The 26,756-nt window shown below is 41.8% G+C and overlaps 1 protein-coding gene across 1 annotated transcript in view; it reads right to left on the reverse strand.

Annotated features, from left to right (window-relative positions):
* Window positions 1-26,756, reverse strand: part of LOC129247872 (neural cell adhesion molecule 1) — a 143,477-nt gene that overhangs the window by 29,491 nt on the left and 87,230 nt on the right. Inside the window, exon 5 of the mRNA XM_054887232.1 lies at window positions 15,491-16,102. Coding sequence (XP_054743207.1) covers window positions 15,491-16,102 — 612 coding nt within the window. The remainder of the gene's footprint in view (window positions 1-15,490; window positions 16,103-26,756) is intronic.

The following is a 26,756-nucleotide window of genomic DNA, read 5'->3' on the forward strand; positions in this document are numbered from 1 at the left end:
ACATGACATTCCAAAGTATTGGACCAAGGACAGATCCTTGGGGAACTCCGCCAGTGATTTGGTATGTTTTTTGGCCACAGTCTGTATCGTATTGCAGAATTCTGTTAGTGAAGTAACTACGAATTGGGTGCAGTAGGTAACCCGGTACACTTAGTTCTATGAGAGACATTAAAATGTTGCCCCACTTTGCAGAGTTGAATGCATTTTTGATGTCCAGTGTAATGATAGCGCAGCACTTCATATGCAAGTGCCCACCACTGATTGCTTCGTGCGCAAGTCCTGATTGCATCTACCGTTGACCTCGCCTTTCGAAAACCATACTGATTGTCCGAGAGACCAGATGGGCAATAGAGACAGACTTGTAGCCGGTCGCATATGATACGTTCGAATACTTTTCCTACTGTATCGAGCATAGAAAGCGGTCTGTATGCTGATGGTTCATCAGGTTGCTTTCCTGGGGTTGCTTTGAGGAGCAGCACAAGTCGTTGAATCTTCCATCTTTAGGGTTTTTCAATAAGGGCGGGTAGATGTTGAAATGGAATAAAATGGCGTTTGCTGTGTGGTACGTAGCGCCGTCCTGCTGGAACCACATGTCGTCTAGGTCTATATGGTTCAATATGAGCCATAAGAAATTATTATAAGAAAAATTGGAAGGGCCACCACGTCTACCGAAAAATGGGCGCAAAACAAAATGGCTGCCACAGGGCGCCAAAATCGACCCGCGCCAATTGAAAAACGTTTGCGTTAATGAACACTCATTTTGATAATAAAGTTTTATCATTTGAACGTGCTGTTCAATCGTGTAACTTGCCACGATGATTTGGCATAAACAACTGAATAATAAACAAAAGATTTGACAGATGTCACCAAAACAAAATGGCTGTCAGAGGGCGCCAATTGAAAAACCCTTTATTTGGGAAAGTTCCCTCTCTAAGACAAGTTTCGTACAAATTCACAAAAAGGTGTGGTTTCGTATGTACAGCTGTCTTAAAGGCATGCTATGTTATGCTGTGCTATACTATGTTGTGTTGTTTTAGGATTTATTAAATTATTGAATGTTATGTTACGTTTTGTTATGCTATGTTTTGTAATGCTTTGTTTTGCTAATTAGGAGAAGCAATAAATAATGGGGTCAATAAAAAAGTTTAAATTATTTTATTTTATGTTATCTTAGCTGTGTTGTATAATATTGTGCTACGTTATGTTGTGCTATGCTATTTTATGTTGTTCTGTGCCATGCTATGTTATGTTGTTTTAGGATTTGTTAAATTATATTACGTTATTTTATGTTTTGTTATGCCATGTTATGTTAAGCTATGCTATTTTATGTTTTGTTTTGTGACTAACAGTGGATAATATGCTAATTTGATAGTAATTGAAAAATTTTGCATGCCTATGGTACACATTTGATTTCGAAGATTAGTTTTCTCGAATAACCAAAATAAGGTGAGAAATGCCTGCCTCACAATTTTGTGATCACTTTGCGAATACCAACAACAGTCTAATTGAATCTGATTACCACCCACCCCATCAATAAATATAAGCCAAGTAGCGCCATAGCGACATGGCCGTAGCCGTCATGTTGCCATCAATACAATTAGCCGCATTTTATGTGTTGTGTTGCTGCTCCTGTGCGGTTTCATGCTATTTTTTTCGTTGTTTCTGTTTTTTTTCCTACTTTTGCTTAAGCGTAATTTTGGCTGAGTCTGCCATTTGGTTGCGTTACGAAGCCCTTTCAGCTTTCATTGTTATTGGCACAGAAATTGAAATCATTGTGTTGTTGACTTTACCGTTGCTGCTGCTCTTGCCGACAATGTTAATGATCACTGTGCATGTGTTGTTGTTGTTGGAGTCGGCTGCAGCAGCTGCTGGAGTCGATGCAACTTGGCTGGTGCCTATGCCCTTGTATGCGAATAAACTGTACAACATTGCCATTGTTTTTATTGTACCCAGGTGTTATTGCTGTTGTAGTAATTTTATTTTCTCTCCCAGCATGCCCTATCAGCAATGTTAACCGGGTAAAGAATGTACGTACATACGCGTACGATGGAGCTCTCAATTATGCATATGTGTGCGTTTGTACGCCAGCTCGTATGTATGCGTGCATGTATTTGGGATTGTTGCCATGAATATTTCATTTAATTGCCACACATTTTACACCCACTTCTACATCTCTGATGCATACAAAACTTTTCTACCTTCCCAGTCTCGACTAGAAATAATATACATTATGCAGAGACCACTTCGGCACCTGTGCAGCTCATACACACACACACACACACACACATACATTGATGTGCATATGAATGTATTTTCTACGGGAAAATGGAATTTGTCGAATTGCTGTAGTGCATTGCACTTGTGTTTGTGTATTCGGTGTGGTGTAGACTATTTGCCGTATTGGCTCTGTGTGGGTGTCGGCGTAGCAACCTCATACAGTAATAATTTAATATTGTTCTGTCGATGCATTGCCACAACGGAAATTGGTGTGGTTAACACGCGCGATTGATTATCGCCAAGATTCAATTAAATGCATTCGCTCCTCGTCCATTTGGCTGGGCGTGGAGTGCAATTTATTCATACGCACATAAGTAGGCTGTACTTGAGCTGATGCAGGCGGCAGTGGCTGTTAAGGGCTGGATGTTGGATGCTGAGAGCTGGAAATTGCAGTTACGCAAATTGTTCGCCGTTTACTCACAGGTGCCCATTAGCTTTGGTTAAACTTTAATGCAAATAAATGAGGTATACATACGTAAGTAAGTACATACGTACATACATGCAAATTTATTTAATCCATTTCCATATGCAGACAAGTAATTTAAGAACTTTTGTGTACTAATTTATTCGATTTTTGATGGCTACTTGGATTACAGGTTGTTAATATTCGACGGACCCATCTGGCAATCCTGTATCTTTTGACCAAGACGTCAAATCGCTTAATGATATACCTCGTTGGAAGCGTCAGTCCAAGCAAATTTTTACCATGACACAGTACACGCCGCGCGAGCGCTCCCAAATTGTTGAAATTTACATTCAACAAAAGAAATCAATTGTGAAAACTCAACGTGCGTATAAAAAATTTAATAATGTGAAAAGTGCGCCTTCTAAGAACACCGTTAAACGATTGTACAAAAGGTACGACCAAGGTTTGTACGACTAAGGCGATCGGGCTAGTGTTGAGACGTCGCCAAGGACATCCCAAAATCGCCTTTCTCAGCAGTTGGGCATTGCTCGGACCACTTTACAACGAATTATCCGCATTGATTTGCATTTATTCCCGTATACTACTGACGGCAAAAAGTAAGGTGAATTTGGTTGTAAAATGAAAAATTATTCTTGTAAATCAATTTCATCCCCTTCAAAATATTCCCCTCTCGATGAAATACACTTATGCCAACGATTTGTCCAATCCCCGAAACATGCCAAATAGTCCATTTCCGGTATAGTCATCAGCACCTTCTTCGATTCAGCTTTTATCTCCTCAATAGACTCGAAACGAGTTCCCCGGAGTGGTCTCTTGAGTTTTGGGAATAGCCAGAAGTCACACGGAGCCAAATCAGGCGAATACGGTGGTTGCGGAACGATATGCGTGGAATTTTTGGCGAAATGGTCACGAAGAACGAGTGCAGTGTGAGACGGTGCATTATCGTGATGCAAAAACCCTGAGTTGTTGGCCCATAATTCTGGTCTTTTTAGACGAATTGCTTCACGTAAACGACGCATAACGCTCAAATAATATTCCTTATTAACAGTTTGGCCAGGTGGAAGGACTTCATAGTGCACCACACCACGAAAATCGAAAAAACTGTCATCATGACCTTTATTTTTGAACGACTTTGACGTGCTATTTTCGGTCTGGCCTCGCCTTTAGCACTATATTCGCTTGATTGGTCGGTTGTTTCAGGGTCGTAAGCATAAATCCAAGTCTCATCTCCCGTAATGATGCATTTGAGCTTGTCCTTATAGTCTGAAAGCAATGTTTCACACGTACCAAACGAGATTTGACTTTTCGTAGGCCCAAATGGTCTTTCAAAATGGTTTTCACAGATCCTTCTGATATTCCGATCATATCAGTAAGGTCTTTAACAGTCAACCGACGATTTTTGAGCACTAACTCCTTCACTTTATTGACGTGTTGGTCATCTGTTGACGTCGATGGTCGTCCGGAGCGCTCCAAGTCATCAACACGTTCTCGACCCTCTTTGAAGTCTTTGTACCACTTATAAACATTTTTCTGTGACATGGTCGAATCACCAAATGCCTTCTGCAACATGCTAAATGTTTCCGCACCCGAAATTTCATTCCGCAAACAAAATTTGATGGCACTTCTCTGCTCAATCAAATCAGACATTGTAAAAATCGAAAAATGCACTCTTGGTCGTTTAGCAAACACAAGCGTAAATATACTAAATATGGCACTTCTCTGCTCAATCAAATCAGACATTGTAAAAATCGAAAAATGCACTCTTGGTCGTTTAGCAAACACAAGCGTAAATATACTACTGATAATGACATTCCCATGAAAGTTGACCCAGATGTTCTTAACAGTACTGCCAACTTATGAAAAAAATAAGTAGAGCGAAATTTTAATCCTGCGAAGTTTGACAAATAAATTCACCTTACTTTTTGCCCACAGTAGTAAGATTCAATTGACGCAAAGACTGTTGCCTGCGGACAAGCCTCGTCGATTGGAATGTGCCCAAAAAACACATGGATCCGTCGAATATGGGCAACCCTGTATATCGTGGATATATAAAGTGGCACGAGATGCTTACATGACTTCAATTGGCCTTCAAGAAATCTATTATAATTGGAAACTATACACTCAAGCCGGTTGAAAAATGCAGCCCACTGATTGATACTCACTTTCAGCACTGTCCAGCAGACTCCGTTTATAGGCGCCCATTACTGGATGAGTCTATGAATTTAACATCGGACAAACTGATAATTGTCGATTTTTCTTTTCAAACCATGGACTTCTTAGGCTACTTAGGTTTTAAACTGAGTAGAGACAATTTAATAAGCCTCACCGTCGATGGGCGAATCGAAGCAGCTAACCGATCGTGCGCGTCAGAAACGAAGCTCTGCAAATCCTTTCTACTAAACAGACAATACAATTTTATTTTGTACAAAACCATCATTACACCATTCTTATTTTTCATGAGCTGAATCGTGGACGCTAATTGAAGTAGATAAAGCAAAACCGCAAGCTTTCCAACGAAAAATACTCAGCAATTTTTTTAGAGCAATCAAAGATCAATAGCCGTAGCCATAGCCATAGTCGAATGGGTTGGTGCGTGACTAGCATTCGGAATTCAGAGAGAAAGTAGGTTCGAATTTCCGTGAAACATCAAAATGAAGAAAAAGTTGTTTCTAATAGCGTTTGCCACTCGGCAGGCAATGGCAAACCTCCGAGTGTATTTGTGTCATGAAAAAACTCCTCATAAAAAAACATTTGCCGTTCGGAGTAGGCTTAAAACTGTATGGTAGGTATGTCCATTAATTGCATGCATCCTGCAATCTGTGCCAATTACCGCGAGATTAGTCTTCTAAATATCGCCTATAAGGTTCTAGCGAGCATATTGTGTGAAAGGCTGAAGCCCACCGTCAACCAACTGATTGAACCTTATTAGTGTGGCTTTAGACCTGGAAAGTCTACCATCGACCAAATATTCACAATACGCCAAATCTTGGAAAATACTCATGAAAGGAGAATCGACACACACCTTCTTTTCGTCGATTTCAAAGCTGCATTCGACAGTACGAAAAGGAGTTATTTGTTTGCCGCGATGTCTGAATTTGGTATCCCCGCAAAACTAATACGGCTATGTAAGATGACGTTGCTCAACACCAGCAGCGCCGTCAGAATTGGGAAGGACCTCTCCGAGCCGTTTGATACCAAACGAGGTTTCAGACAGGGTGACTCGCTGTGGTGTGACTTCTTTAACCTGATGTTGGAGAGCAACGTACGAGCCGCAGAACCTAATTGCTCCGGCACAATTTTTTATAAGAGCATACAATTGCTGGCGTATGCCGATGATATTGACATCATCAGACTTAACAACCGCGTTAGTTCTGCCTTCTCCAAACTGGATAAAGAGGCAAAGCGAATGGGTCTGGTGGTGAACGAGGACAAAACGAAGTACCTCCTGGCACCCATGTCACTGTAGACAGTTATATTTTCGAGGTTGTAAAAGACTTCGTCTATTTAAGAACCAGTATTAACACCGATAACAATGTCAGCCTTGAAATCCAACGAAGAATCTCTCTTGCCAACAAGTGCTACTTTGGACTAAGTAGGCAACTGAGCAGTAAAGTCCTCTCTCGACGAACAAAACTAACACTCTACAAGGCTCTCATCATGCCCGTCCTAACGTATGGCGCAGAAGCGGGGACGATGACAACATCCGATGAAGCGACGCTTGGAGTGTTCGAGAGAAAGATTCTGCGTAAGATTTTTGGACCTTTGCACGTTGGCAACGGCGAATATCGCAGACGATGGAACGATGAGCTGTATGAGCTTTACGACGACATAGACATAGCGCAGCGAATACAGATTCAGCGGCTACGTTGGCTGGTTCATGTCGTCCGAATGGATACAAACGCTCCGGCTCTGAACGTATTTGATGTGGTACCAGCTGGTGGTAGTAGAGGAAGAGGAAGGCCTGCTCTGCGTTGGAAAGATCAGGTGGAGAAGGACTTGGCTTCACTTGGTGTGTCCAATTGGCGCCGGTTAGCACGAGAAAGAAACGACTGGCGCGCTTTGTTAAACTCGGTCAAAATCGCGTAAGCGGTTATCGCGCCAATTAGGAAGAAGATCTCCATTAATTTATAATGCAATGAATCTGATTAGCAGCCCAAGCATCTGACCACAGGATACAAGCCCAGATTATCTTCTTGTAGAGATGAAAATGGGAATCTGGTTACAGATACGAACTTGACACTGAAATCAGGGAGGGAACATTTCTCTAATTTCTCAATTGAAGATGGCGGGGTGGATATTCCCTCACCTAGCTAATGACGAGATCATTGTCGCTATCCTGCGACTGAAGAACAACAAAGCAGCTGGAGCAGATGGACTGCCAGCAGAACTGTACAGAACTGCTGATTCGGTGTCTGCATCAATTTAGGAGTAAAATATGGCGAGGAGGAAGCATGTCCAATGATTGGAATCTCAGTGTCCTTTGTCCTGTGTGCAAGGAAGGCCATACTACTATATGCACCAACTACCGGGGGCTCAGTCTAATCGCCAGCTCATGAAAGATTTGTAATGTGTCAAAGACTAAATCCATATGCCTGCTCACTGATTGGACCATGTCGTTGTTGCTTTAGGTATTGAAAGTGCACCATCGATCAGATCTTCATACTGGTCCAAGTCCTAGATAAAACACAGGAAAAAGATAACGACCCGTCATCTCTTTGGATAGCCTATCGCCACAAAACTGATTCCACTTTGAAAAATGGTATTGAGCAACACGTCCAGGAAAAGAACTCTCCGAACCGAGCGAGGTTTCAGACAAGGCGATCCACTTTCTTGCGACCTCTTCAACTTCTCCATTGAAGGCGTACTGCGCAGAGCCGGTGTTCATCGAAATGATACTATTTCCACCAAAACTGTCCAGCTTCTTGCATATTCTTATGTCATTGACATCAAAGGGCACTGCAAGCGAGGTGTTACCACCGCATTTTCCGCTATGGAAAGAGAGACAAGAGAGTGGGTCTGGCGGTTAACCAGAAATAATACAAAGCGTTTGGGATCTAGCATTTTAGCTTCTGAGATTTGCCAAGGAATTTACCTATCTTGGCACCGCCGTCACACCAAGAAACGATGTCAGCCTGGAGATAAACTAATGAATCCCGCTTGCTAATAGCTGGTACTATGGTCTCTAAAGCAAATGTGTAGCAGAGACCTCTCTCGCACGACAAAAGTAACACTCTACAAGACGCTTATCTTACCCGTGCTACTCTATTGTGCTGCAGTATGGGTTGTGTCGTAGACTGAAGCAGCCACCTTGGGGTATTCAGAAAGATGCTTCGGAGCATCTTCGGTCCTCTTCGTACTGGCGATAACTATATTACTACCACCGAATGAATCACGAGCTGAGTGAGCTCTACGACGGGCCACGTCGTGCGTATGTATGCAGAAGTTCCAGCAAAGAAGGTGTTCAGATGGCAAGTTGCAGGAGCACGACGAGGGGAAGACCATACCTTCAATGAAAGGATCAAGTCGATAGAACCCTATCAATGCTGGATGTAACAAACTGGAGAAGACGCGCACAAAGCAGAGGCGCCAGGTGAGACTTGTTGCAGTCGGCCTTAAATCGGTAATGGGTTGTGACCCTTGATCAGTCCATATGCGTAAGGGAAGTAAGTAAGTAAGTATTGTAAATAGAAGTTGAATATTTTATACTTTGCAAGGCCTGTATGGAAATCGAAGGACCTATTCAGGAGTTGGTATACTATTCTAAGGGTCTGAAATTTCACTTAAGCTGCCATCAGCGATCTCAGGTTAACTAGCCGCTCTGCGACATACTGGGACTTAGTTCGTTTTATGCCTTCAATGGAGATCTACATTATTATTATATTTATGGAAATTTTAATTACATTTTTCTGCAAAAGTAGGACACAATTCAATTCTATCACTAAGCGTTTACTTTAGAAGAAATCTGAACGCATCAGCTTTGGAAGTTATTTAAGTGTGAATTTCAATCTGTAAATGCGTTCAAGAGCACTTTCATTTCATGCAAGTGCACTAACACAAATGCACCACCACAAACGCACTGCACTAACATGAACACGCGCGTCGATGCACCCTTTAATACATGCGCATGTATGTGTATATAGACACCTACACACACACCACGACTACTTTGCCGTTTTATACTCTGCCTCTGCTGCCTCTTCTTCTTCCTGCTTATCACTTTTCTTTGCTTGCGCGTAGATATGCCTTGACAGTTGGCATTTGAATTTAAATTTACGAGCATGTGTTGCTTTGTTGTTGTACACATACTTCTCCATTGAGTTTATTGCAGCATATGCATTGCGTGTATGTTGTTGTTGTTGTTGTTTTCTTTTTTTTTATATTTTGATTGTGTGATAAAAGTGTGAGCGCGGCTGCATGGCAATAGCAGCAAAGCTTTAAGTGAGCGTACGCAGGCACTCGTTGATATGCGATTACTTTTAAGTTATGCAGTCTGTCGCATCACTCCGATTGCACTGAAGTGTAACAAAAGAAATTTCTTCGCTCAGATATTGCAGTTTTACTGTATTTCTTCTTCTTTGTTACATTTTATTACCACTACTTATTCCTGTGCTTCGTCGCTTCCGTGCCGCTGCATCAAGACAATGTTGTTAAAGCACACGCACACACACACACGCTCGCACACAGGCGACGCACCTTGAAAAATATACCGCTATTCTACTTTGTATTTATTCTATAAATGCAGGTATTTCCTTCACATATCTTTTTGCTTGAATAGAAGGCAGTATGCCAAGTGCTTCTACGCAAATCTAAGAAGGATAAGAAGACGAAGAAGATAGGAAGAGAAGTCTAACTGCACATATGTGGGCAAATGTATGTCTGCATGCTTTTCTATGGCGAAAGATACCACCATGTAGATATTATATGTAATATATACTGTGAGCAAAAAGTAAGGTGAATTTATTAGTCAAACTTCGCGGGATTAAAATTTCGCTCTAGTTATTTTTTTCATAAGTTGGCAGTACTGTTAAGAACATCTGGGCCAACTTTCATGGGAATGTCATTATCAGTAGTATATTTACGCTTGTGTTTGCTAAACGACCAAGAGTGCATTTTTCGATTTTTACAATGTCTGATTTGATTGAGCAGAGAAGTGCCATCAAATTTTGTTTGCGGAATGAAATTTCGGGTGCGGAAACGTTTAGCATGTTGCAGAAGGCATTTGGTGATTCGACCATGTCACAGAAAAATGTTTATAAGTGGTACAAAGACTTCAAAGAGGGTCGAGAACGTGTTTATGACTTGGAGCGCTCCGGACGACCATCGACGTCAACAGATGACCAACACGTCAATAAAGTGAAGGAGTTAGTGCTCAAAAATCGTCGGTTGACTGTTAAAGACCTTACTGATATGATTGGAATATCAGAAGGATCTGTGAAAACCATTTTGAAAGACCATTTGGGCCTACGAAAAGTCAAATCTCGTTTGGTACCGAAAACTCTCAATTTCTTGGAAAAAAGTCGTCGCGTTGATGTGTGTGAAACAATGCTTTCAGACTATCAAGACAAGCTCAAATGCATCATTACGGGAGATGAGACTTGGATTTATGCTTACGACCCTGAAACAACCGACCAATCAAGCGAATATCGTGCTAAAGGTGAGGCCAGACCGAAAAGAGCACGTCAAAGTCGTTCAAAAATAAAGGTCATGATGACAGTTTTTTTTCGATTTTCGTGGTGTGGTGCACTATGAATTCCTTCCACCTGGCCAAACTGTTAATAAGGAATATTATTTGAGCGTTATGCGTCGTTTACGTGAAACAATTCGTCTAAAAAGACCAGAATTATGGGCCAACAACTCTTGGTTTTTGCATCACGATAATGCACCGTCTCCCACTGCACTCGTTCTTCGTGACCATTTCGCCAAAAATTCCACGCATATCGTTCCGCAACCACCGTATTCGCCTGATTTGGCTCCATGTGACTTCTGGCTATTCCCAAAACTCAAGAGACCATTCCGGGGAACGCGTTTCGAGTAGATTGAGGAGATAAAAGCTGAATCGAAGAAGGTGCTGATGGCTATACCGGAAATGGACTATTTGGCATGTTTAGGGGATTGGAAAAGTCGTTGGCATAAGTGTATTTCATCGAGAGGGAACTATTTTGAGGGGGATGAAATTGATTTACAAGAATAAATAAAGATTTTTCATTTTACAACCAAATTCACCTTACTTTTTGCCCACAGTATAGTTGCGGACATAAAAATATGGACTGGTTGCAAGAGCCGTGGAGCCTTTGGTAAAACTTGGCGCCTGAAACCTGCTGTAGTCCTGTGGATATACACATCACTTTTCAGATCAATCATCACTCATGCCTCTGTGGTTTGGTAGCGACCGACTGTTCCACACATCAGGAACTATACAAACAGCAAAGAAGTGTAAGCTTATGCATTACGGGTGCCATGAGTACAACCACTGCTGATATCCTAAATGCTATGCTTGATTAGCTGCCCTTCGAACGTAAGCTCCATAAATATGGTTTCTGGCGAAGATGGAGCTTGGGGGGACAGAGAAATCTCTAAGATGCAGGATAAATAAAAAAATTTCAAAAACAAAAAACTGAAAAAAAAATAAGAATAGAATGAAATAAAAAAAATGAAATAAAAATAAAAACTGCTTAATGTAAAAATAAATCTGTACCATATTTTTGTCAGTGGTAAGATAGGATTTTAACCCGCCACAGCCTTCCAATCCAGATTGTTCTGTTGCCCATAGTTTCATTAGGAAGAAAAGTTGATGTCAAAGAGTTTATTCGAAGTGCCTTCACCAAAACTTGACGGAAATTTTTTTACCGGTAGTTCCAAGAATTAACTAAGTTCTGAAGCCGGATAGACTTATATATAATTGGCGCCCACACCCTTTTTTGGGTGTTTGACCGAGCTCCTCCTCCTCTTTGTGACGTGCAACTTGATGTTATTCCACAAATGGAGGGACCTACGGTTTCAAGCAGACTCCGCGGGAGATATTTTTATGAGGAGCTTTTTCATGGCAGAAATACACTCAGAGATGTCTTTCTTAGTTTTGGTGTTTCACCGAGATTCGAGCCAACGTTCTCTTTGTCAATTCCGAATGAGAGTCACGCACCAATCCATTCGGCTACGACGGCCGCCTTACTTAAACGACAGTAATAAGAAGCATTACGTTATGGGAGAAACTGGGAACAGTTTTCCAAACATAAATTTTTTCCATTCAATTTTTTTCCAAAATTGAAGGGAGATGGAGCGGGACACAGATTCGAGTCTTTACTGCCAATCAGGCTGCACTGACGGCCCTGGAGAACGCGAAGCAAGCCCTAAACAAGAATCAATGTAATTGATGCGGAAACCAGCGGAGAGGCAAATCTGTATGTGTCTGCAGTGGCTGCCAAACTGCGCTCATGGCCTTAAACAATCCTCCAAACGCTACAAGGGTTGTTGAGTCCTGTAAATCGAGGCTGAACTATGTCGGTAGACATAATATCCTCATGCTGACATAGGTTGCGAGACACGTGGGTAACGCGGGTAACGAGACCTTTGACTCTTTAGCGAGGATGGGCTCTGAGGCCAACTTCTCTTACCCGGAGCTGGTTCTGCCACTTCCTTCTGCAGCCATCAAATCCACGGTTGGCAAACGGGTTACTTCAACTCATAAGCGAGCTTCGCAGGCTGCAGATGGACAAAACTGATGTTACCTGTCATGTCCGACCGATTGTCGCAGTTCCTTCTGTCATAAAGCAGAAAGGACTGTAGGCAGCTGGTTGAACTGATGACGGGCTACTTTCTATGGGCGAAGCACATGGAAAAGGGAGGCATCTCACACAATGCACTTTACCCAGCATGTGGAGAGGAGGATGAGACGGTGGTCTACTTTCTGTGCATCTGCCTCGCTTTTGCTGGAATCCGGCTTGAGGTCTTTGGCACTGATGTTTTAAGAAGCGACCACCTTGGCTTCCTTGGCATCACCACAAGATCCACTCAGATTTCTTCGGAGGTCGAGTAGATTTAAGGAAAATTAAAAAGGAAACCCAAGTGCAGCAGAATGGACTTAATGTTGTCTGAGTGCTGTACTGGTTAGGTATCCAGACAAAAAAAAAAGAAAATAGTATCATAAGACAGGTGCGATTAGTAAAGGAAGGTAACAAAAATCTCGTATTCTTCATAATAAATTACAAATTATTTGTCATCTATCTCGGTATGCCGGGATTGACATCACTAATACGTGTGTATTTATATATGTATGTTTAGAAATTATACTGAATTTTTTAGCTGTCTGTTTCTTACACGTTGTTGTTGTTGTGCTTGTGCGCTAAGTGCATAATCAATCACTGTGATTTCCCGCTTATCTGCTTTATTTTATTATTTCCTTTTTGTCTTGTTTAAGTTGTAATATTTTTTTTTCCAAAATAAATAGCAGTAAAATATGATTGCCGAAGCTCTGGGGATGAATATTAGCTGGGGATACTGGCGTGCAGATATCGAATTTTAAAAATTAAACGGAACACCATTTCGAATGCATTTGGGTATAATTCTTTGAAGGATTTGTTCAACCACATTTTTTCCATTTTTGTCTGTGTTTTACGGGTGAGGTTGGCCCCAATAGTAATCGCCGTTGCCTCATGTGACTCCTCTAAAAACATCTCTTCTCTTCTTTTGGATTTTTCCCTTACAGCCGGGACTGCTTGCGCGTTGCATCGCATCGAGGTAGAGATCCTAGGCGGCGGCCGAAGAAGGATATATAATATTTACTTACTCTGTCAGCGCCCAAGGTGCTTGTTTTCCAAGGGCCGCCTGTTTAAGGCTCTTCAGCTAAAGTTTCCATTTTAGGCGTATTTTTTGGGATAATATTCTCAACGAAATTTTTGATTTGCATGAATGCATTCCATTGATCTTCGCCTAGCATCATTTCCTCGAAATTTTTTTTTATTTCTCGCTGTTCTCTCTGTGTTCCACCTCTCGCATTTGAAGAAGCTGTGCTCCAATTCATCGAAAATGAAATCGTAGCCGTGCTCTAACAAAGGCAGGACACTTACAGAGAAAGTGCTCAGTGCTATCCGCCTCCTCCAAGCATGACAGGCATACCGGGTCCTCGATGATTCCAATGGTGGTCATATGCTGACCCCATGGGTTGTGTCCTGTAACGATACCGACCATCAACCGAATGTCTTTCCTTCTAAGTTTTAGTAGAAAGTTTGACAGTTTTCTGTTCGGATTTGTCCCAAAACATCGTATGTAGGCCCTTATCCTTGTTGCCCAAAGTGTGAGCGTTCGAAATCTATTGTCGGAGAAACATGGTCCTTGAGCTCGTAAGATTTTTGCCTTCCTTCCGTTTGCGCTCTTGTGTTAAAAGATCTGTAGTGATGGTTGCGCTGATAACTAAAATCGTTGTATCTGATATCAACTTTCTGTAAGAAGAAGCTACTCTGAGAGCGCAATTGCGTTGCACAGACTGTAAGGTTTTTCGCAGGAATTTCACGCTTAGCAAATCTGTCCATATTTAACATCCGGTTAGAAGAATCGAGTTCGTCGTGCTCTTTAAAAGTTTTCGCTTACTCTGAGCTGAATCTCTAAAATTTGCGATGAGCTTACTTAACACGTCACTCACTTTGGTAACTCTTTTTTTTATATCCTTGTTCTCTCCGCTCAGAAGCGTAGGGTTTCGACAAGACACTTCCATTGTACACGGTTCTCGGCAATGGCTTTTGCGTCGGCATTTGCTAGTTCGCGTAGTATCGACCTTCGAAAAATGATCTAACCTGATTTAACTTTCTTTTGTTTTCATCAGGACTCTTCCATCGTATACGATTCTAGGATTTTGTTTTTGCGCCATCCCTTGTGACTACGGTATCTTCTAGTTCGCGATCTTTGGCCGATCCACACGATGCACAGCGCGTCATTGTTGATGTTGTTCGACCTGCAGTTAAAATCTTCATCTGCTCCGCCGTCTGTCGTGATGGTGCAGTTGAGGTGATAGAAGCTTTCGACAAATTCCAACGGACACCCGTCCGCCATTTTAAGTCTTGCTTTGTTGGGGTTGACTTTCATAGCCAGATAGCTGCGATGGCTATGTGATCTTGAATTTTGTCTTTAAGGCTGCAATGACGTCGCCTCATCTTAAACGGTTGAAGGCATTTCTAATGCTAGGGATACTAATCGTTTGGAGTACCAGAGCTTCTATAAAATTTTATCCATCAGGGGTTATGATGTCAACACCTTCTTTTACTTGCTACGTTAATGTTAAATCTCTTAGCTAACCCAAGCTATAAAATATAATTCTTAATGTAACTTAAAAATTCCTTTTCGTTCTTAAATTAAGCTTCGAGCCCACACCATTTAATACCACTCAAATTTGTACTTGCACCCTCTTCTTTGTTGCCCATATTTCCCACTTGGCAGTCAGCCAATATTTCTTGTGGCACTGAGATTTCTGCCTCACTGCCGATTGTAAAATTAACCGCACACACCCAAGATTTCAATTAAAAATTTCAGAAATCAGCAAAAATAGTAAACTTGAACCTCAGCAACCTCAAGACACCCATTTGTACATACATTTGGGCGCATATGCAACCTCCCATACACTAACCGCTTCCCACTACTTCGAAGTTCCTCAGCTGGTTGGCTTCGCATTAATCTTTTTTGTAATTTGCTACTTCCTCTGTGCGCCTTGTCTCACTTTGCCACAGCGGTGCGGAAATAATGGACTGTCTCAGGCACACACACATACCCGCCTCTCTGTACTTGTCTATCCCAACTTACCTAGCTGCTGCTCCATTCGTTGCTGTTGCTGTCGCGATTTTTTCAGTGTGCCAAAACGTTGTGGCGGCTGTGGCGGTGATTGCAGCTGTTGTTGTGGTTGTTGTTGTTGTTGCTGCTGCTGATGCTGATGTTGCTCTTGCAACTGTTGCAGCTCATCCGCGTACTCTTGCCGCTGACTACTTTCTCCAATGGCGGCTTGGCTGACAACGCTCAAACCGCTGTTGGCTGGCGCACAAGATCCTTGGCTGGTGTTTGAAAAATCATGTGGACTGCCACAATTGCCAGCCGTAGATGTTGCCATCGTTGACGCCGAGGCGGATATTTGCGTTATGTGCGGTGGCGGTGGCACCGGATATCCGACATAGTCAACGACGCATTGCGTCAGCGGATCTAGACAAGTGCCATACGTCACCGAACCGGTCGGTTGTTCGATGTAGATTTGAGCGGCTGCCGCCGCCGCCGCTGCAGCTACCGCTACCGAGGAGTGTTGTTGTGCGGCAGCCATTTTCACACGCCACAACGTATCCTGTGCACTGGCTAGACTGCTGCAGATGCTGTTCGATTTGGTGGCGTAATTATTCTCGGTTGATGGGTAGTGCAGGCCAGAAGACCCTGAAATGAGTGTGCGGCGAAAAGAGACGAAATAAAAGAGAAGAACAGAAGTAAAGTTAATTATATTTTGAAGTGAATGGCGGTTGGGAGGCGAGTGAGTAAAGGCCAATGTGTGAAAGACAAAGAGTAGTAAGAAAATTGCCAATGGATGCGGTTTGTGCAAATTTAAAGTGAGTTAAATGGAGTATTACGTGATATATAAAGGTAGTGCAAATATTTAATAAATGTGAGAATGTGAAAATGCTAAAAATAAGAAGACCATAAATGGGAGCCGAAAACACTTCACTTGTAAAAATGTACGCCATTGATTTACTTATAAGTGTTCGTATTTAAAATTTTCAGCTTTGGTGTAATTTTAAATTCAAAAATTCATAAGAAATCAAACATACCAGATGTACCCATTAAAGAATTAAATATTGTTGCTGTAAAACGTTTTGTTTTTATTTCAATATACACGGCTTCTATAAACCCACTGCGAAACTATCTCCGGCACCGTGCCGGAAAGACGTCTGCTGTTAGTTACTCCAAGACGCGTACGCATTTCTCTTTCACAGCTTAAACCGCCACAAGTCTTGTTTATCTTAGGAAACATATAGAAGACGCAGAGTGGAACAAAATAAACTAAAAAAGGAATACTGTACTTGGCCAGACACTTCACGATAGACAAGGTGGAGTAACCTGACACTTCACCCGACTCAAATATTTCGCTTAGAATTTCTTCGGGGATTTGTTTATAGAAGCAAAAAGTACTGCATTCGACAGCGATAGGTTTCACGTCCACTATACTTGCCTTAAAAGTAAGCACAAATATGACTTAATTTCCAAGGACTGCATAGCAGCGAAATATGGGAAGATGCGTTAAACTGTAAAACCAAGCGCAAAGCACTGGAAGCTGGGCAACGAACAGCGGAACTCAGAGTTGCTTCAGCCTCCCGCACTGTCTCAGGCGCAGCAGTTTTTGTGATCAGTGGAGAGATACTTATCGGCCCCATACCCCGGGAACGCGTGGATGCGTGGGATTCTAGGAAAAAAAACACGCCGCGGAACGGAGATGCCAAACCATGCAGCGGTGGCAAGTCCGATGGAACACTGAATCGAGTGGCAGATGGACGATGAAGTTGATTCCTACAAAAGGGAAAATGGGTTCAAAGAAGTTTCGGGGTAGTGGGCAAGATAAGTGACTCCATGAGCATATATTGCGAGGGGCAGAGCGATGACGCCGAACACACATTTTTTAGTTGTGACAGATGGCTCACGGAAAGAGATGCTCTGCAGATTGGCGACATCGTGCCGACCAACGGGATCGTAGGATGCTTAAACGCAAGCATAACTGGAATGCGGTTAAAAGGGTACGTTGAAGGCATATTACGGAGAAAAATGCTAGACCTCGATGCAGTGCAACAAAGCAAAGCCGCACAGATAGAGACACAAGAAGATGAGCCTATAGCATGAGAGCTGGCTACAAATATGGTGAACCCAGACGTAGGTGGATAGAATTGGTCCTTTATGGATGCCGTTTTGGGCTCTCCCGAAGTATTGCAGAAAGTAGTCCCGGGTCGCTGTAAGTGCGAAGGCATTTTGAACTCTATTTTTCCTACCAAAACAAAAAAAAAAAAATTATAGACTGTCAAACCACATTCGTGTCTTCGAAAACAAACGTCTGATTTCAATGTATGCGGCCACCATAAGAGCAAACTTACCTTATGCAGCTTCAGTTAGGTGGCTCACTTTGGTAAGCAAAATAACAACTATAATTATCATCGGACCATAATGCAATGCTATCTCTAATGTGGTCTATTATGTTTGACCACAAGCTTTTAATTGCTAGCTTCTGAAGAATACGAGTAGCTCCTCAGGCTTTTTTTTCAATACCATCAAAGGCTTTAGAGTTGCAACAACAAGACTTGTATACCGCTTTCGCCTTACGAGTACTGCACATTCGAAGAGGACGTGCTCTGCTGTCTCATCGGCCAGCTCGCAAAGACTACAGATGCTTGATTCTGAATTCCAGTTTCCGGAAATGAAAACGAATACGAAGCAATGCTCCGTATAGTACAGTGAGAGCTCCAGCGTCCTCTCTATCAAGGTTTAAGATCCTATTTGATGCTCTCCTAGAGGGAAAGTAAACTGTTTCGTCCGCTTTTGCCCTGGACTCTACATCAAGTGGCATATGAAGTACCTGTTCTCCCAGTCTTTCTTAACTTCCTTTGTGTGGACTTTGCTGAGCCCGCAAAAAGAATCTGTACTATGGAATTTTGAAGGAGCGACTAATTTAATTAGGCAGTCCGTCGCTAGTATAAATAGAGCATATAATAGAGCGGCATAAAGGATGGAATAAGATTTTGTCCGCTAGAGGTTCTTAGCGTTATCACACATCAGACAGCTATTGCTCACAACCTCAAGGAGTGGCGGTATACCGGGTAGTTAGGCTTTCGAAGCCAGTTTTTAGAGAGCTAGTTTGAGAGTTATTATATATTATTATTACGAGGTGTGTTCAAAAAGTATTGTGAATTTTGAATTTTCGCAGGTTACGTATATTCGAATTTCGATTTTTTTGTGGCGATATGTTGGTACTCATGTCCCTCACTCATGCGGACGAGTTCGGCCATTTTAAATGTTTTGACAGCTGCTTTGCTTGCACGTGTTTCGGCTCGTCTTCGATTTTTACCTATTCAAAGAGATGGATCAAAGAACCTGTATCAAATTTTGTGTGAAAAATGAATTTAAGTGCACGGCTGTATTCCGAATGTTGACTGTGCCATACGGAGAAGCTACTTTTAACTAAAGCAACGTTTATCGGTGGTACAAAATGTTTTCAGAAGACTGAGAAGATGTGAACGACGAAAAGAGTGCCGGCGTGCCGGACGCCCGAGCACTTCAACAACAGACGAAAAAATTGAAGTGAAAAAATGGTATTGACCAATCGTCGAATCACCGTTAGAGAAGTTGCTGAGGACATAGACATATCGATTGGCTCATGCTATTCGATTTTTTTCAATGATTTGGGCAAGAGACGGGTCGCCGCAAAATTCGTACCAACACTGTTCAATTTCGACCAAAAGCAACATCGCATGAACATTTCTAATGAGATGTTGGACTCTGTCCGCGACGACCCAAATTTGCTCCAAAGGGTCATAACTGGTGACGAATAGTGGGTTTATGGTTATGAGGTGGAAACCAAAGCTCAATCATATCGATGGAAGCTGCCGCACAAACCAAGACCGAAGAAAGCGCGCCAAGTTCGGTCGAATGTAAAAGTTTAGCTTACCGTTTTCTACGATTGCAGGGGCGTTGTGCATCCTGAGTTGTTGCTGCAGGGTAAAACGGTCAATGAGAAATGTTACCTGCAAGTTATGCGCAATTTGCGTGAGGCAATTCGCCAGAACCGCCCAGATTTGTGGAACAACAAAAATTGGCTCTTGCATCACGATAACGCCCCTGCTCACACATCGTTGTTTGTGCGCGTCGTTTTGGCCAAAACCAACACACTAAAGATACCACAGCCACCGTATTCCCCAGATCTGGCTCCCTGTGACTTTTTCTTGTTCTCGAAACTGAAGAGGCCCATTAAAGAACGATGCTACGCTACGATTGACGAAATAAAGACAGTATCGGAGGAGGAGCTGAACAACATAAAAAAAATGATTTTTTGAAGTGCTTCGAAGATTGGAAAAAACGTTGGCACAAGTGCATAATATCTCATGCGGATAACTTTGAAGCGGACAAAATAGATATTATTGAATAAGTAAATAATATTTGAAAAAAACACAAAATTCGCGATACTTTTTGAACACACCTCGTATGTGCTCAATGTAAGATAAAAATGCCTATTTATTTTTTTTTTGTATCTTTTTTGAATTAAATTTTTTTTTTTCAGAATTTTATTTTTTTGCTTAATTTTTTTAGTTAATTTACTTAAATATTAAGTTTTTTGTGGCTAACTCGCTCAGTTTTAAGGCTGTTCTGCTAAAATTTCGCACATAACTGTAGTTTGACACGATTTCATTTATTTCAGAGAATCATGAAGGTGGAATCATTTCAGCCTATGATGTAGGGCTGTTTCTAAATGAGTGTTAAGTGGTCCAAGGCCCATTTCAAAGTACCGTTATCTCGGAAACTGAAGCCATTCTGAAAAAACGGAGAACGCCATTGAGTTGAGGAAGCCTCAATTAACTATCCCGAATTTAAAAACTTTTTCTCAAAAACAAAAAAAAAATTGAAAATTCGTGTACAGTCTAATTATAAAGACTTTTGGTGACTGTACATACCAAGATTGTAAATTGATAATACAAAAAAAAAGAAATATTTTCGTGTAAGTTATATATATTATTACAATAAATTTAATTTTTTTTAATTTTTTCTTGAATGTACCAGGTTGTTCAATAAGTTTTACAGTTCGATAAGAGAGGGCGTTGCTTGTCTCTGTGTTTTCGAGGGTGTTTTTTTTAGAGGTTAGGTTTTCAAGTTGGCACTACTTTTTTCGTAGATGGTCTTTTTTGACAGCTGTCACTTGATTTATGCTCAGTTTGGTTTGCCATTTCATAATGAATAGACGAACGACCATCAAGCGCGTCGCACGTTCGGTGAATGGGCCCAAAACGAGATGGCCACCGATCCCGATTTTCACAAGAAAATTTTGTTCAGCGATGAAGCTCACTTTTGGTTGAATGGGTATGTCAATAAGCAAAATTGTCGCATTTGGAGTTAACATAATCCACAAACCATTGCTAAGACGCCGTTACATCCTCAAAAATTCACTGTTTGGTGTGCTCTATGGGCAGAGGGAATCATTGGTCCATATTTCTTTAAAAATGAAGCCGACCATAATGTTACAGTCAATGGAGAGCGCTATAGAGCCATGATTAATGACTTTTTCGTGCCTGAATTGGACGATGTTGATGTGGACGACCTTTGGTTCCAACAAGACGGTGCTATATGCCATACAGCCAACGCAACAATCGATTTATTGAAGGAAACTTTTGGTGAGCGCATTATCTCGCGTCGTGGACCTGTGGCGTGGCCTCCAAGATCGTGCGATATAACACCGCTGGACTATTTCTTGTGGGGCTATGTGAAGTCGCTTGTCTACGCAGATAAGCCCGAGACGATTGACGTCTTGGAAGAGAATATTCGGCGCGTTATTGCTGACATACGGCCCCAATTGCTGCAAAAAGTGGTCGAAAATTGGGCCTCTCGGCTGGAATTTATTCGAGCCAGCCGCGGCGGCCACTTGCCCGAAATCATTTTTAAAACATAATGGCAAACCCTTATCTTTATAATAAAGCTAAAGTCTTGGCCATAACATTAAATTATATACGTTTTATTTCATCTTGAAAACCTAACCTCTGAAAAAAAACACCCTTTACAATGGAAAAAATCAAGTATCGAGTGGTGACTAAATTTTTATTTTTGGAAGGTTTGTTCAAAAGCAAATCAAATTTATGTCGCCATCAATTGGTGTAGTAGAAATATGGGTTACTGAATTTAAACGAAGTCGTACAAGCCTTGAAGACGACTCATTTAACGGAGGTCAAAAAACAGCGAAAACACTTGGAATCTTATGAGATTTATAGTCGAGTGATTGAAAGAGATTTAGTAGAAGCCTTAGGCATCTCATTGGGCATTGACTAAAGTATTGGGTTTCAGAAAGCTGTGTGCACAATGGGTGTCACATTCGCTAACAATGGAACAAAGACACATTCGAATGCGACTTTCTCAGCAACATTTTGTGCGTTTTCGGAAGGATAAAGTGGATTTCATCGAACCACTACTATGGATGAAACTTGGGTCTATGAGCCTAAATCAAAACGATAGACTAAAGAGTGGCGTGAAACTGGTTTTTCGGCTCCGAAGCGAGTTCATGTACAGAAATCGGGCAAGAAGGTGTTAGCAAAACAGTATTTTGGGATTCGAAAAGAACTTCGTTTGTGGATTACTTGCAAATTGGTAAACCAATAAATTCTGTAATTCTGTTAAAATAATCCTTTTAGACCAGCTGAAGGAAAAACCTGTGAAAAGATATCCAGTTTGCCAAAGAACAAAAATGTTTTTCATCAGGACAAAGGCACCCTGTTACAATAGCATTTTGACAATGGCTAAAATTCATGAATTAAAGTTCAAGTTATTACAGCATCCAGTGCATTCACCGAATTAGTTCCCAAGTGACTTCCATCTGTTTCCAGACCTAAAAAAAATTCATGCGTGGAAAGCGTTTTCCATCAAGTTATGAGGTCATAACAGCTGTGGGAGACTAGTTTTCAGTCCTTCCAGATTTTCACTTCAGGGACTCTCTCTGGAACTCTTAAATTGGAATCTCGTTGTGGCAAGTGTTTCGATGTTCAGGCGAACTATACTGTATAATAAAGTGTATTTCAAGCCATCAAATTGTGTTTTTCTTATCGCACCGCGGAACTTATTGAACAACCAAGCAATTCAAGCATTTCAGTCAAATCGGTCGACTCATTCGAAGGAAATAATTATTCTTCGATTTTTCGAAAGTTAATTCCATCTTCATAAGTATAAGTTTTAGAACTTGTATTCTTGTGGGATCCTCCCTCCAATACTTAGGCCCCCATACCATTTATCAGTCCCATAGAATTCGCCTTTTTGAATTTATTATAATTAAAAATCTCTTCAAATGCAGGAGTAGTGGTAAACAGCCGAGCTAAATATAAACATACATACATATAAGCGTAAGCAGAAGAATAAATATTTACACACAGACATACATAAATATATACATTTTGTGGCAAAATAAAGGGCAAGCAGAAAGTCTAAGTGTATAGCAGAAGTAGAAGAAGAAGAAGAAGAAGAAGAGCTTGAGAAACTTGTGCAAAAGTTGGTGTGCAATTGCAAGAAGCCGAGTGCGGAGTGCATTAGACAAACGCCGAAGTGCTGCAGGTGCTGAGCTACATTACAGTCGAGGTGTCGGCAGGCGCAGCGGCAGCAACTAGAAATGAAAAAAGTAAAATAAAATAAAATAGCTGCACAAACGCCGTTAGCTAACCAAATTTGGTACAATACAGTTATGTGCAACGAGTGCAACTTCTAGGTGTCGCGTGCTACCCTGTGTACCACCACAAACGCCGCCGCTCTTGCTGCCGCCTTCCTACTGGGGTGCAAATTAAATTTACCTGAAACTGTTGGCGGTTTTGTGGTTTCGCGAACGTTCGTCGCAGCTGTCAGTGACATGAGCGTTGTTGACATGCTTGACGGGCCAGCGGTACGTCCTGTTTGCATTTTTGTTGCTGGTTTTGCTTTTTCGCCTGCGTTCGCTGTTGTAGCTAATTTCGTAGCAGCAGCGCGTTTTGCGATGTGGTCGCCACTGCTGCCATTGACGCTATTAGTGACGCTATTGTTGTTGTTGTTGCTGTTGCTAGTGTAAATATTGTTGATGCCACTACTGCTGGGACTGTTGTTGTTGTTGTTATTGTTGGTTTTGCCAACACCACTACCACCAACGCCGCCAACACTGGCACACGGCGTTACGTGACCAACAGTCACTGTGGTGGGTTTGCTCAAGTTTTTGTTGCTGTTACTGTTGCTGTTCCTGCTGCTGCTGCTGCTGCTATTGATGCCATTGCTGTTGCTGTTATTGTTAATATTATTGTTGTTGTTGCTCGCATATACATTCAAACCAAATGCTGGTCCTACATATTTGCGGTTGGCGTTGCGTAGTGCAAAGAAGTTCGAGCGAGCGGCAGGGCGGAGGAGTGCGCGAAAATGTGTTTATATGTATGTATGGAAGAAAATGTTTATTTTAATTTAATTTGATTGTTGTTGTGACTACAAATTGCTGTTTGCTAACATATTTTCTTTAAAAGCTGCCCTCAAAGAGAATATGGAAATTAATGTTGACGGCGATTGTGATAGCGCGGCAGTTTCCCCCCGGAGCACAGCTCTCCTCACTGCGCGTACTGGTAGTTTGTGAATGCATGGAATCTATGTAGTTGGCACTGACCGGCTATTGAGTAGTGTAGTTGTGAATTCGCACAAAGGAAAATAGATTTAAATTTTTTAGCATTCGCTTTTTACTAAAGTGCTGAAGTTAGTGCAGTTCCGTTGAGTTCAGGTCAGATGAGTTGAGCGCTTGGCGACGATAGCGAATTTTGGTGCTTTGGTATCGAACGCAATATCACTGAATTATCAGGTTTTGAAGAATTTTTTTTTGCATTTAATATTTTTTTATGTTTTTATTATACAAGAATAGTGAATGATCCTCGCAGCTTCACAATGGGGGGACCATTGAGTGCCGTTCGTCCAATGACCGGTAAACACAGCTACGAGTGTGGAAATTCAATGGCGTGGAGTTCCCAGTATTGTCTGCATCCTGTGTCTATTGTGCTGAGGACATAGCATTTTCGAAATGGAGCTTCATCTTCACGAAGAAATGGTGCTCCATCTGATGTGCTTTCCTGAGAAATAAGTTGTGCGCTTCCCCTTTAACAACAGTCGCATCCCTTGACTGACCGGATGGGAGGCCTCTGAAACCAATTCAGTCGACCCCTTCCTGGCTAGCTCATCACCAATTTCATTACCCTCTATGTTCCTACGGCCGGGAACCCAAAAATGACGCCGCGTAACTTGCAAACTGACTCACTGTGATTGCGAATCTACTTTTCCGCTCTCGCTGACTAGGCAAATGCACGTGAATAGCGGCGTGGCTACTGGCACAACTGGACTCTCACAAATATATACAAGCACACAAACACTTCCCCCTTTAAACAAAGCCAAAGGCCAACTACATTAAGCAACAGGACAAAATGCGCTTGAATCGGGGACGATGATTTGAATAGTGGTGGCGAAAGCGAAAAAACGGGCACCGTTACCGTTGTGCAACCGTAACGGTAAATGGAAAAGTAATCAAAGCGGAAGCGGAAATGTACACAAATGAAACTTGAGCATTTTCTCCTTTTAATTATGCGCACTTATAAATTCCAAGCAACTGTGGACGTAACAATAACAACAGCAACAAAAACAAATACAAGTGCAAATCAACAACAACAAAATGACAAGTACTTGTGACAACCGCAAATTAACAAAAACAATACAAACAAACCAGGCGTACACAATACATAGTAGCAGCTTTAGTACGAACAAATGCAACACAAAAAATCACAAAAAACACGAAATCAAAAAAAAAAAAAAAAAATTCACGAACGGTTTGCCAAGAGGAAAAGTTGTTGCTCAAATGCAAAAGCAATGCATTACAAATATAGCAACAACAACTTGAATGAATGGCAAAATGTAGGCACTACACAGAAACAATACCGTAAACTTGTCTAACAAGGGGGAGCAGCAGTAAGAGTAGTAGCCCAGCGTTTGACTACTAGGGTGCGCGCTTTTCGATTTCTCTTTGGAAAATAAAAACTCAGATGCTATATTTTTACCAGGTTGGGTTAGATCAGACGGGTTGCTTGTCTAAGATAGAACACTCGCTGGCTTGAAGGCCCATTGTGATAACAGCATTTGATTTTCCATCCGCCAACTAAGTTGCTTAAATCACATAGACCATTTTGAGAAGGCAACTAGTCCCTCCAGTGAGACGTTTTGCAAATTTCCCAGGTCTTCAAAGTTATAATCGTCAAGCTATTCCGACATTCTCAGAGGTGGTGTTGTATGGAGTAAATTTTTTCTTCATCTCAACAACTCCTGCAGAAGTCAATGTGAGGTACACCCATGCTACGAACTAAGGTGACAATAGTGCCGTTAGTTATACGTTATAACACCTGTGAGGTAGTTGATCTGTCAAACCCAAGCAGACATTTTGCCCTTTTAAGATTCAGTTTTGTTCAGAGCGCCTTGGAGACGCCACAGTAAGTACACAGAGATCACCTTCTATTGGTTTCCGCGATTATGTTCAAGCCAATCGCAGTATACAGTTTGTTTAAAGGAATGCTTATGTGTCCTCAGCTACTCGGTCAAGCTCAGAGCTTTTCCTTACATACTCATTCACTTTTTAATTTCTCTCCACTCCAGTGTGTGCGGGGACCGAACAAAGTGAGGTGTTGTGTTGTTGGATAAGCGAAAGCGACCTGCTGCATTCTGTAACGAATCTTGAGTTGATGCGCGCTGAGACCAGTACCCTGGTCGCTGCTTAACTATCAACAAAAATGGTAAGGTTTGCTAGCGGTAAGTCCATTAGTCTTATCGGTTTTGCTGTTTTGCCTTTAGCGTAGATCTCAGCTTGGAAGACACTACACCTGTCTGCGAGTCTAAAGAAGCAATTTAAGTATATTAATCCGAGTACACTCACGATGTTTGTGGGTCGCCAAGGGAGGAATGGGTGCTTGTACTCTGCGAATGTTTCTTTTCAGACATTAGGCATCTTCCAAAAGTAGGGATTAGTTAGAGCAATGGACGGTATTAAGACAGAGTTTTCGTCTCCACTAATCGGAATGTCAAAATTTTAGGTAAGTAAGCGGGTGAAGTGTTTCGACGGCGAAGATATTTTGCTCTTTCGGTTCGTTCGTAGTTATGTTAGTTAGGATGGTGTGCTTTTTGTGGGATGAGTAGCCGTAGCCGCATGGATTGGTACGAGACTTCCATTCGGAGGTACGCAGGTTTGAAATTCCGGGTTTGAAACGCCAATTAATAGAAAACGTTTTTTCTAATAACGATCACCACTCGATCACCCCTCGGCAGATGGTAAACC

Source organism: Anastrepha obliqua, chromosome 5 (genome assembly GCF_027943255.1).
Source record: "Anastrepha obliqua isolate idAnaObli1 chromosome 5, idAnaObli1_1.0, whole genome shotgun sequence".
In the NCBI taxonomy this organism is placed as follows: Eukaryota; Metazoa; Arthropoda; class Insecta; order Diptera; family Tephritidae; genus Anastrepha; species Anastrepha obliqua.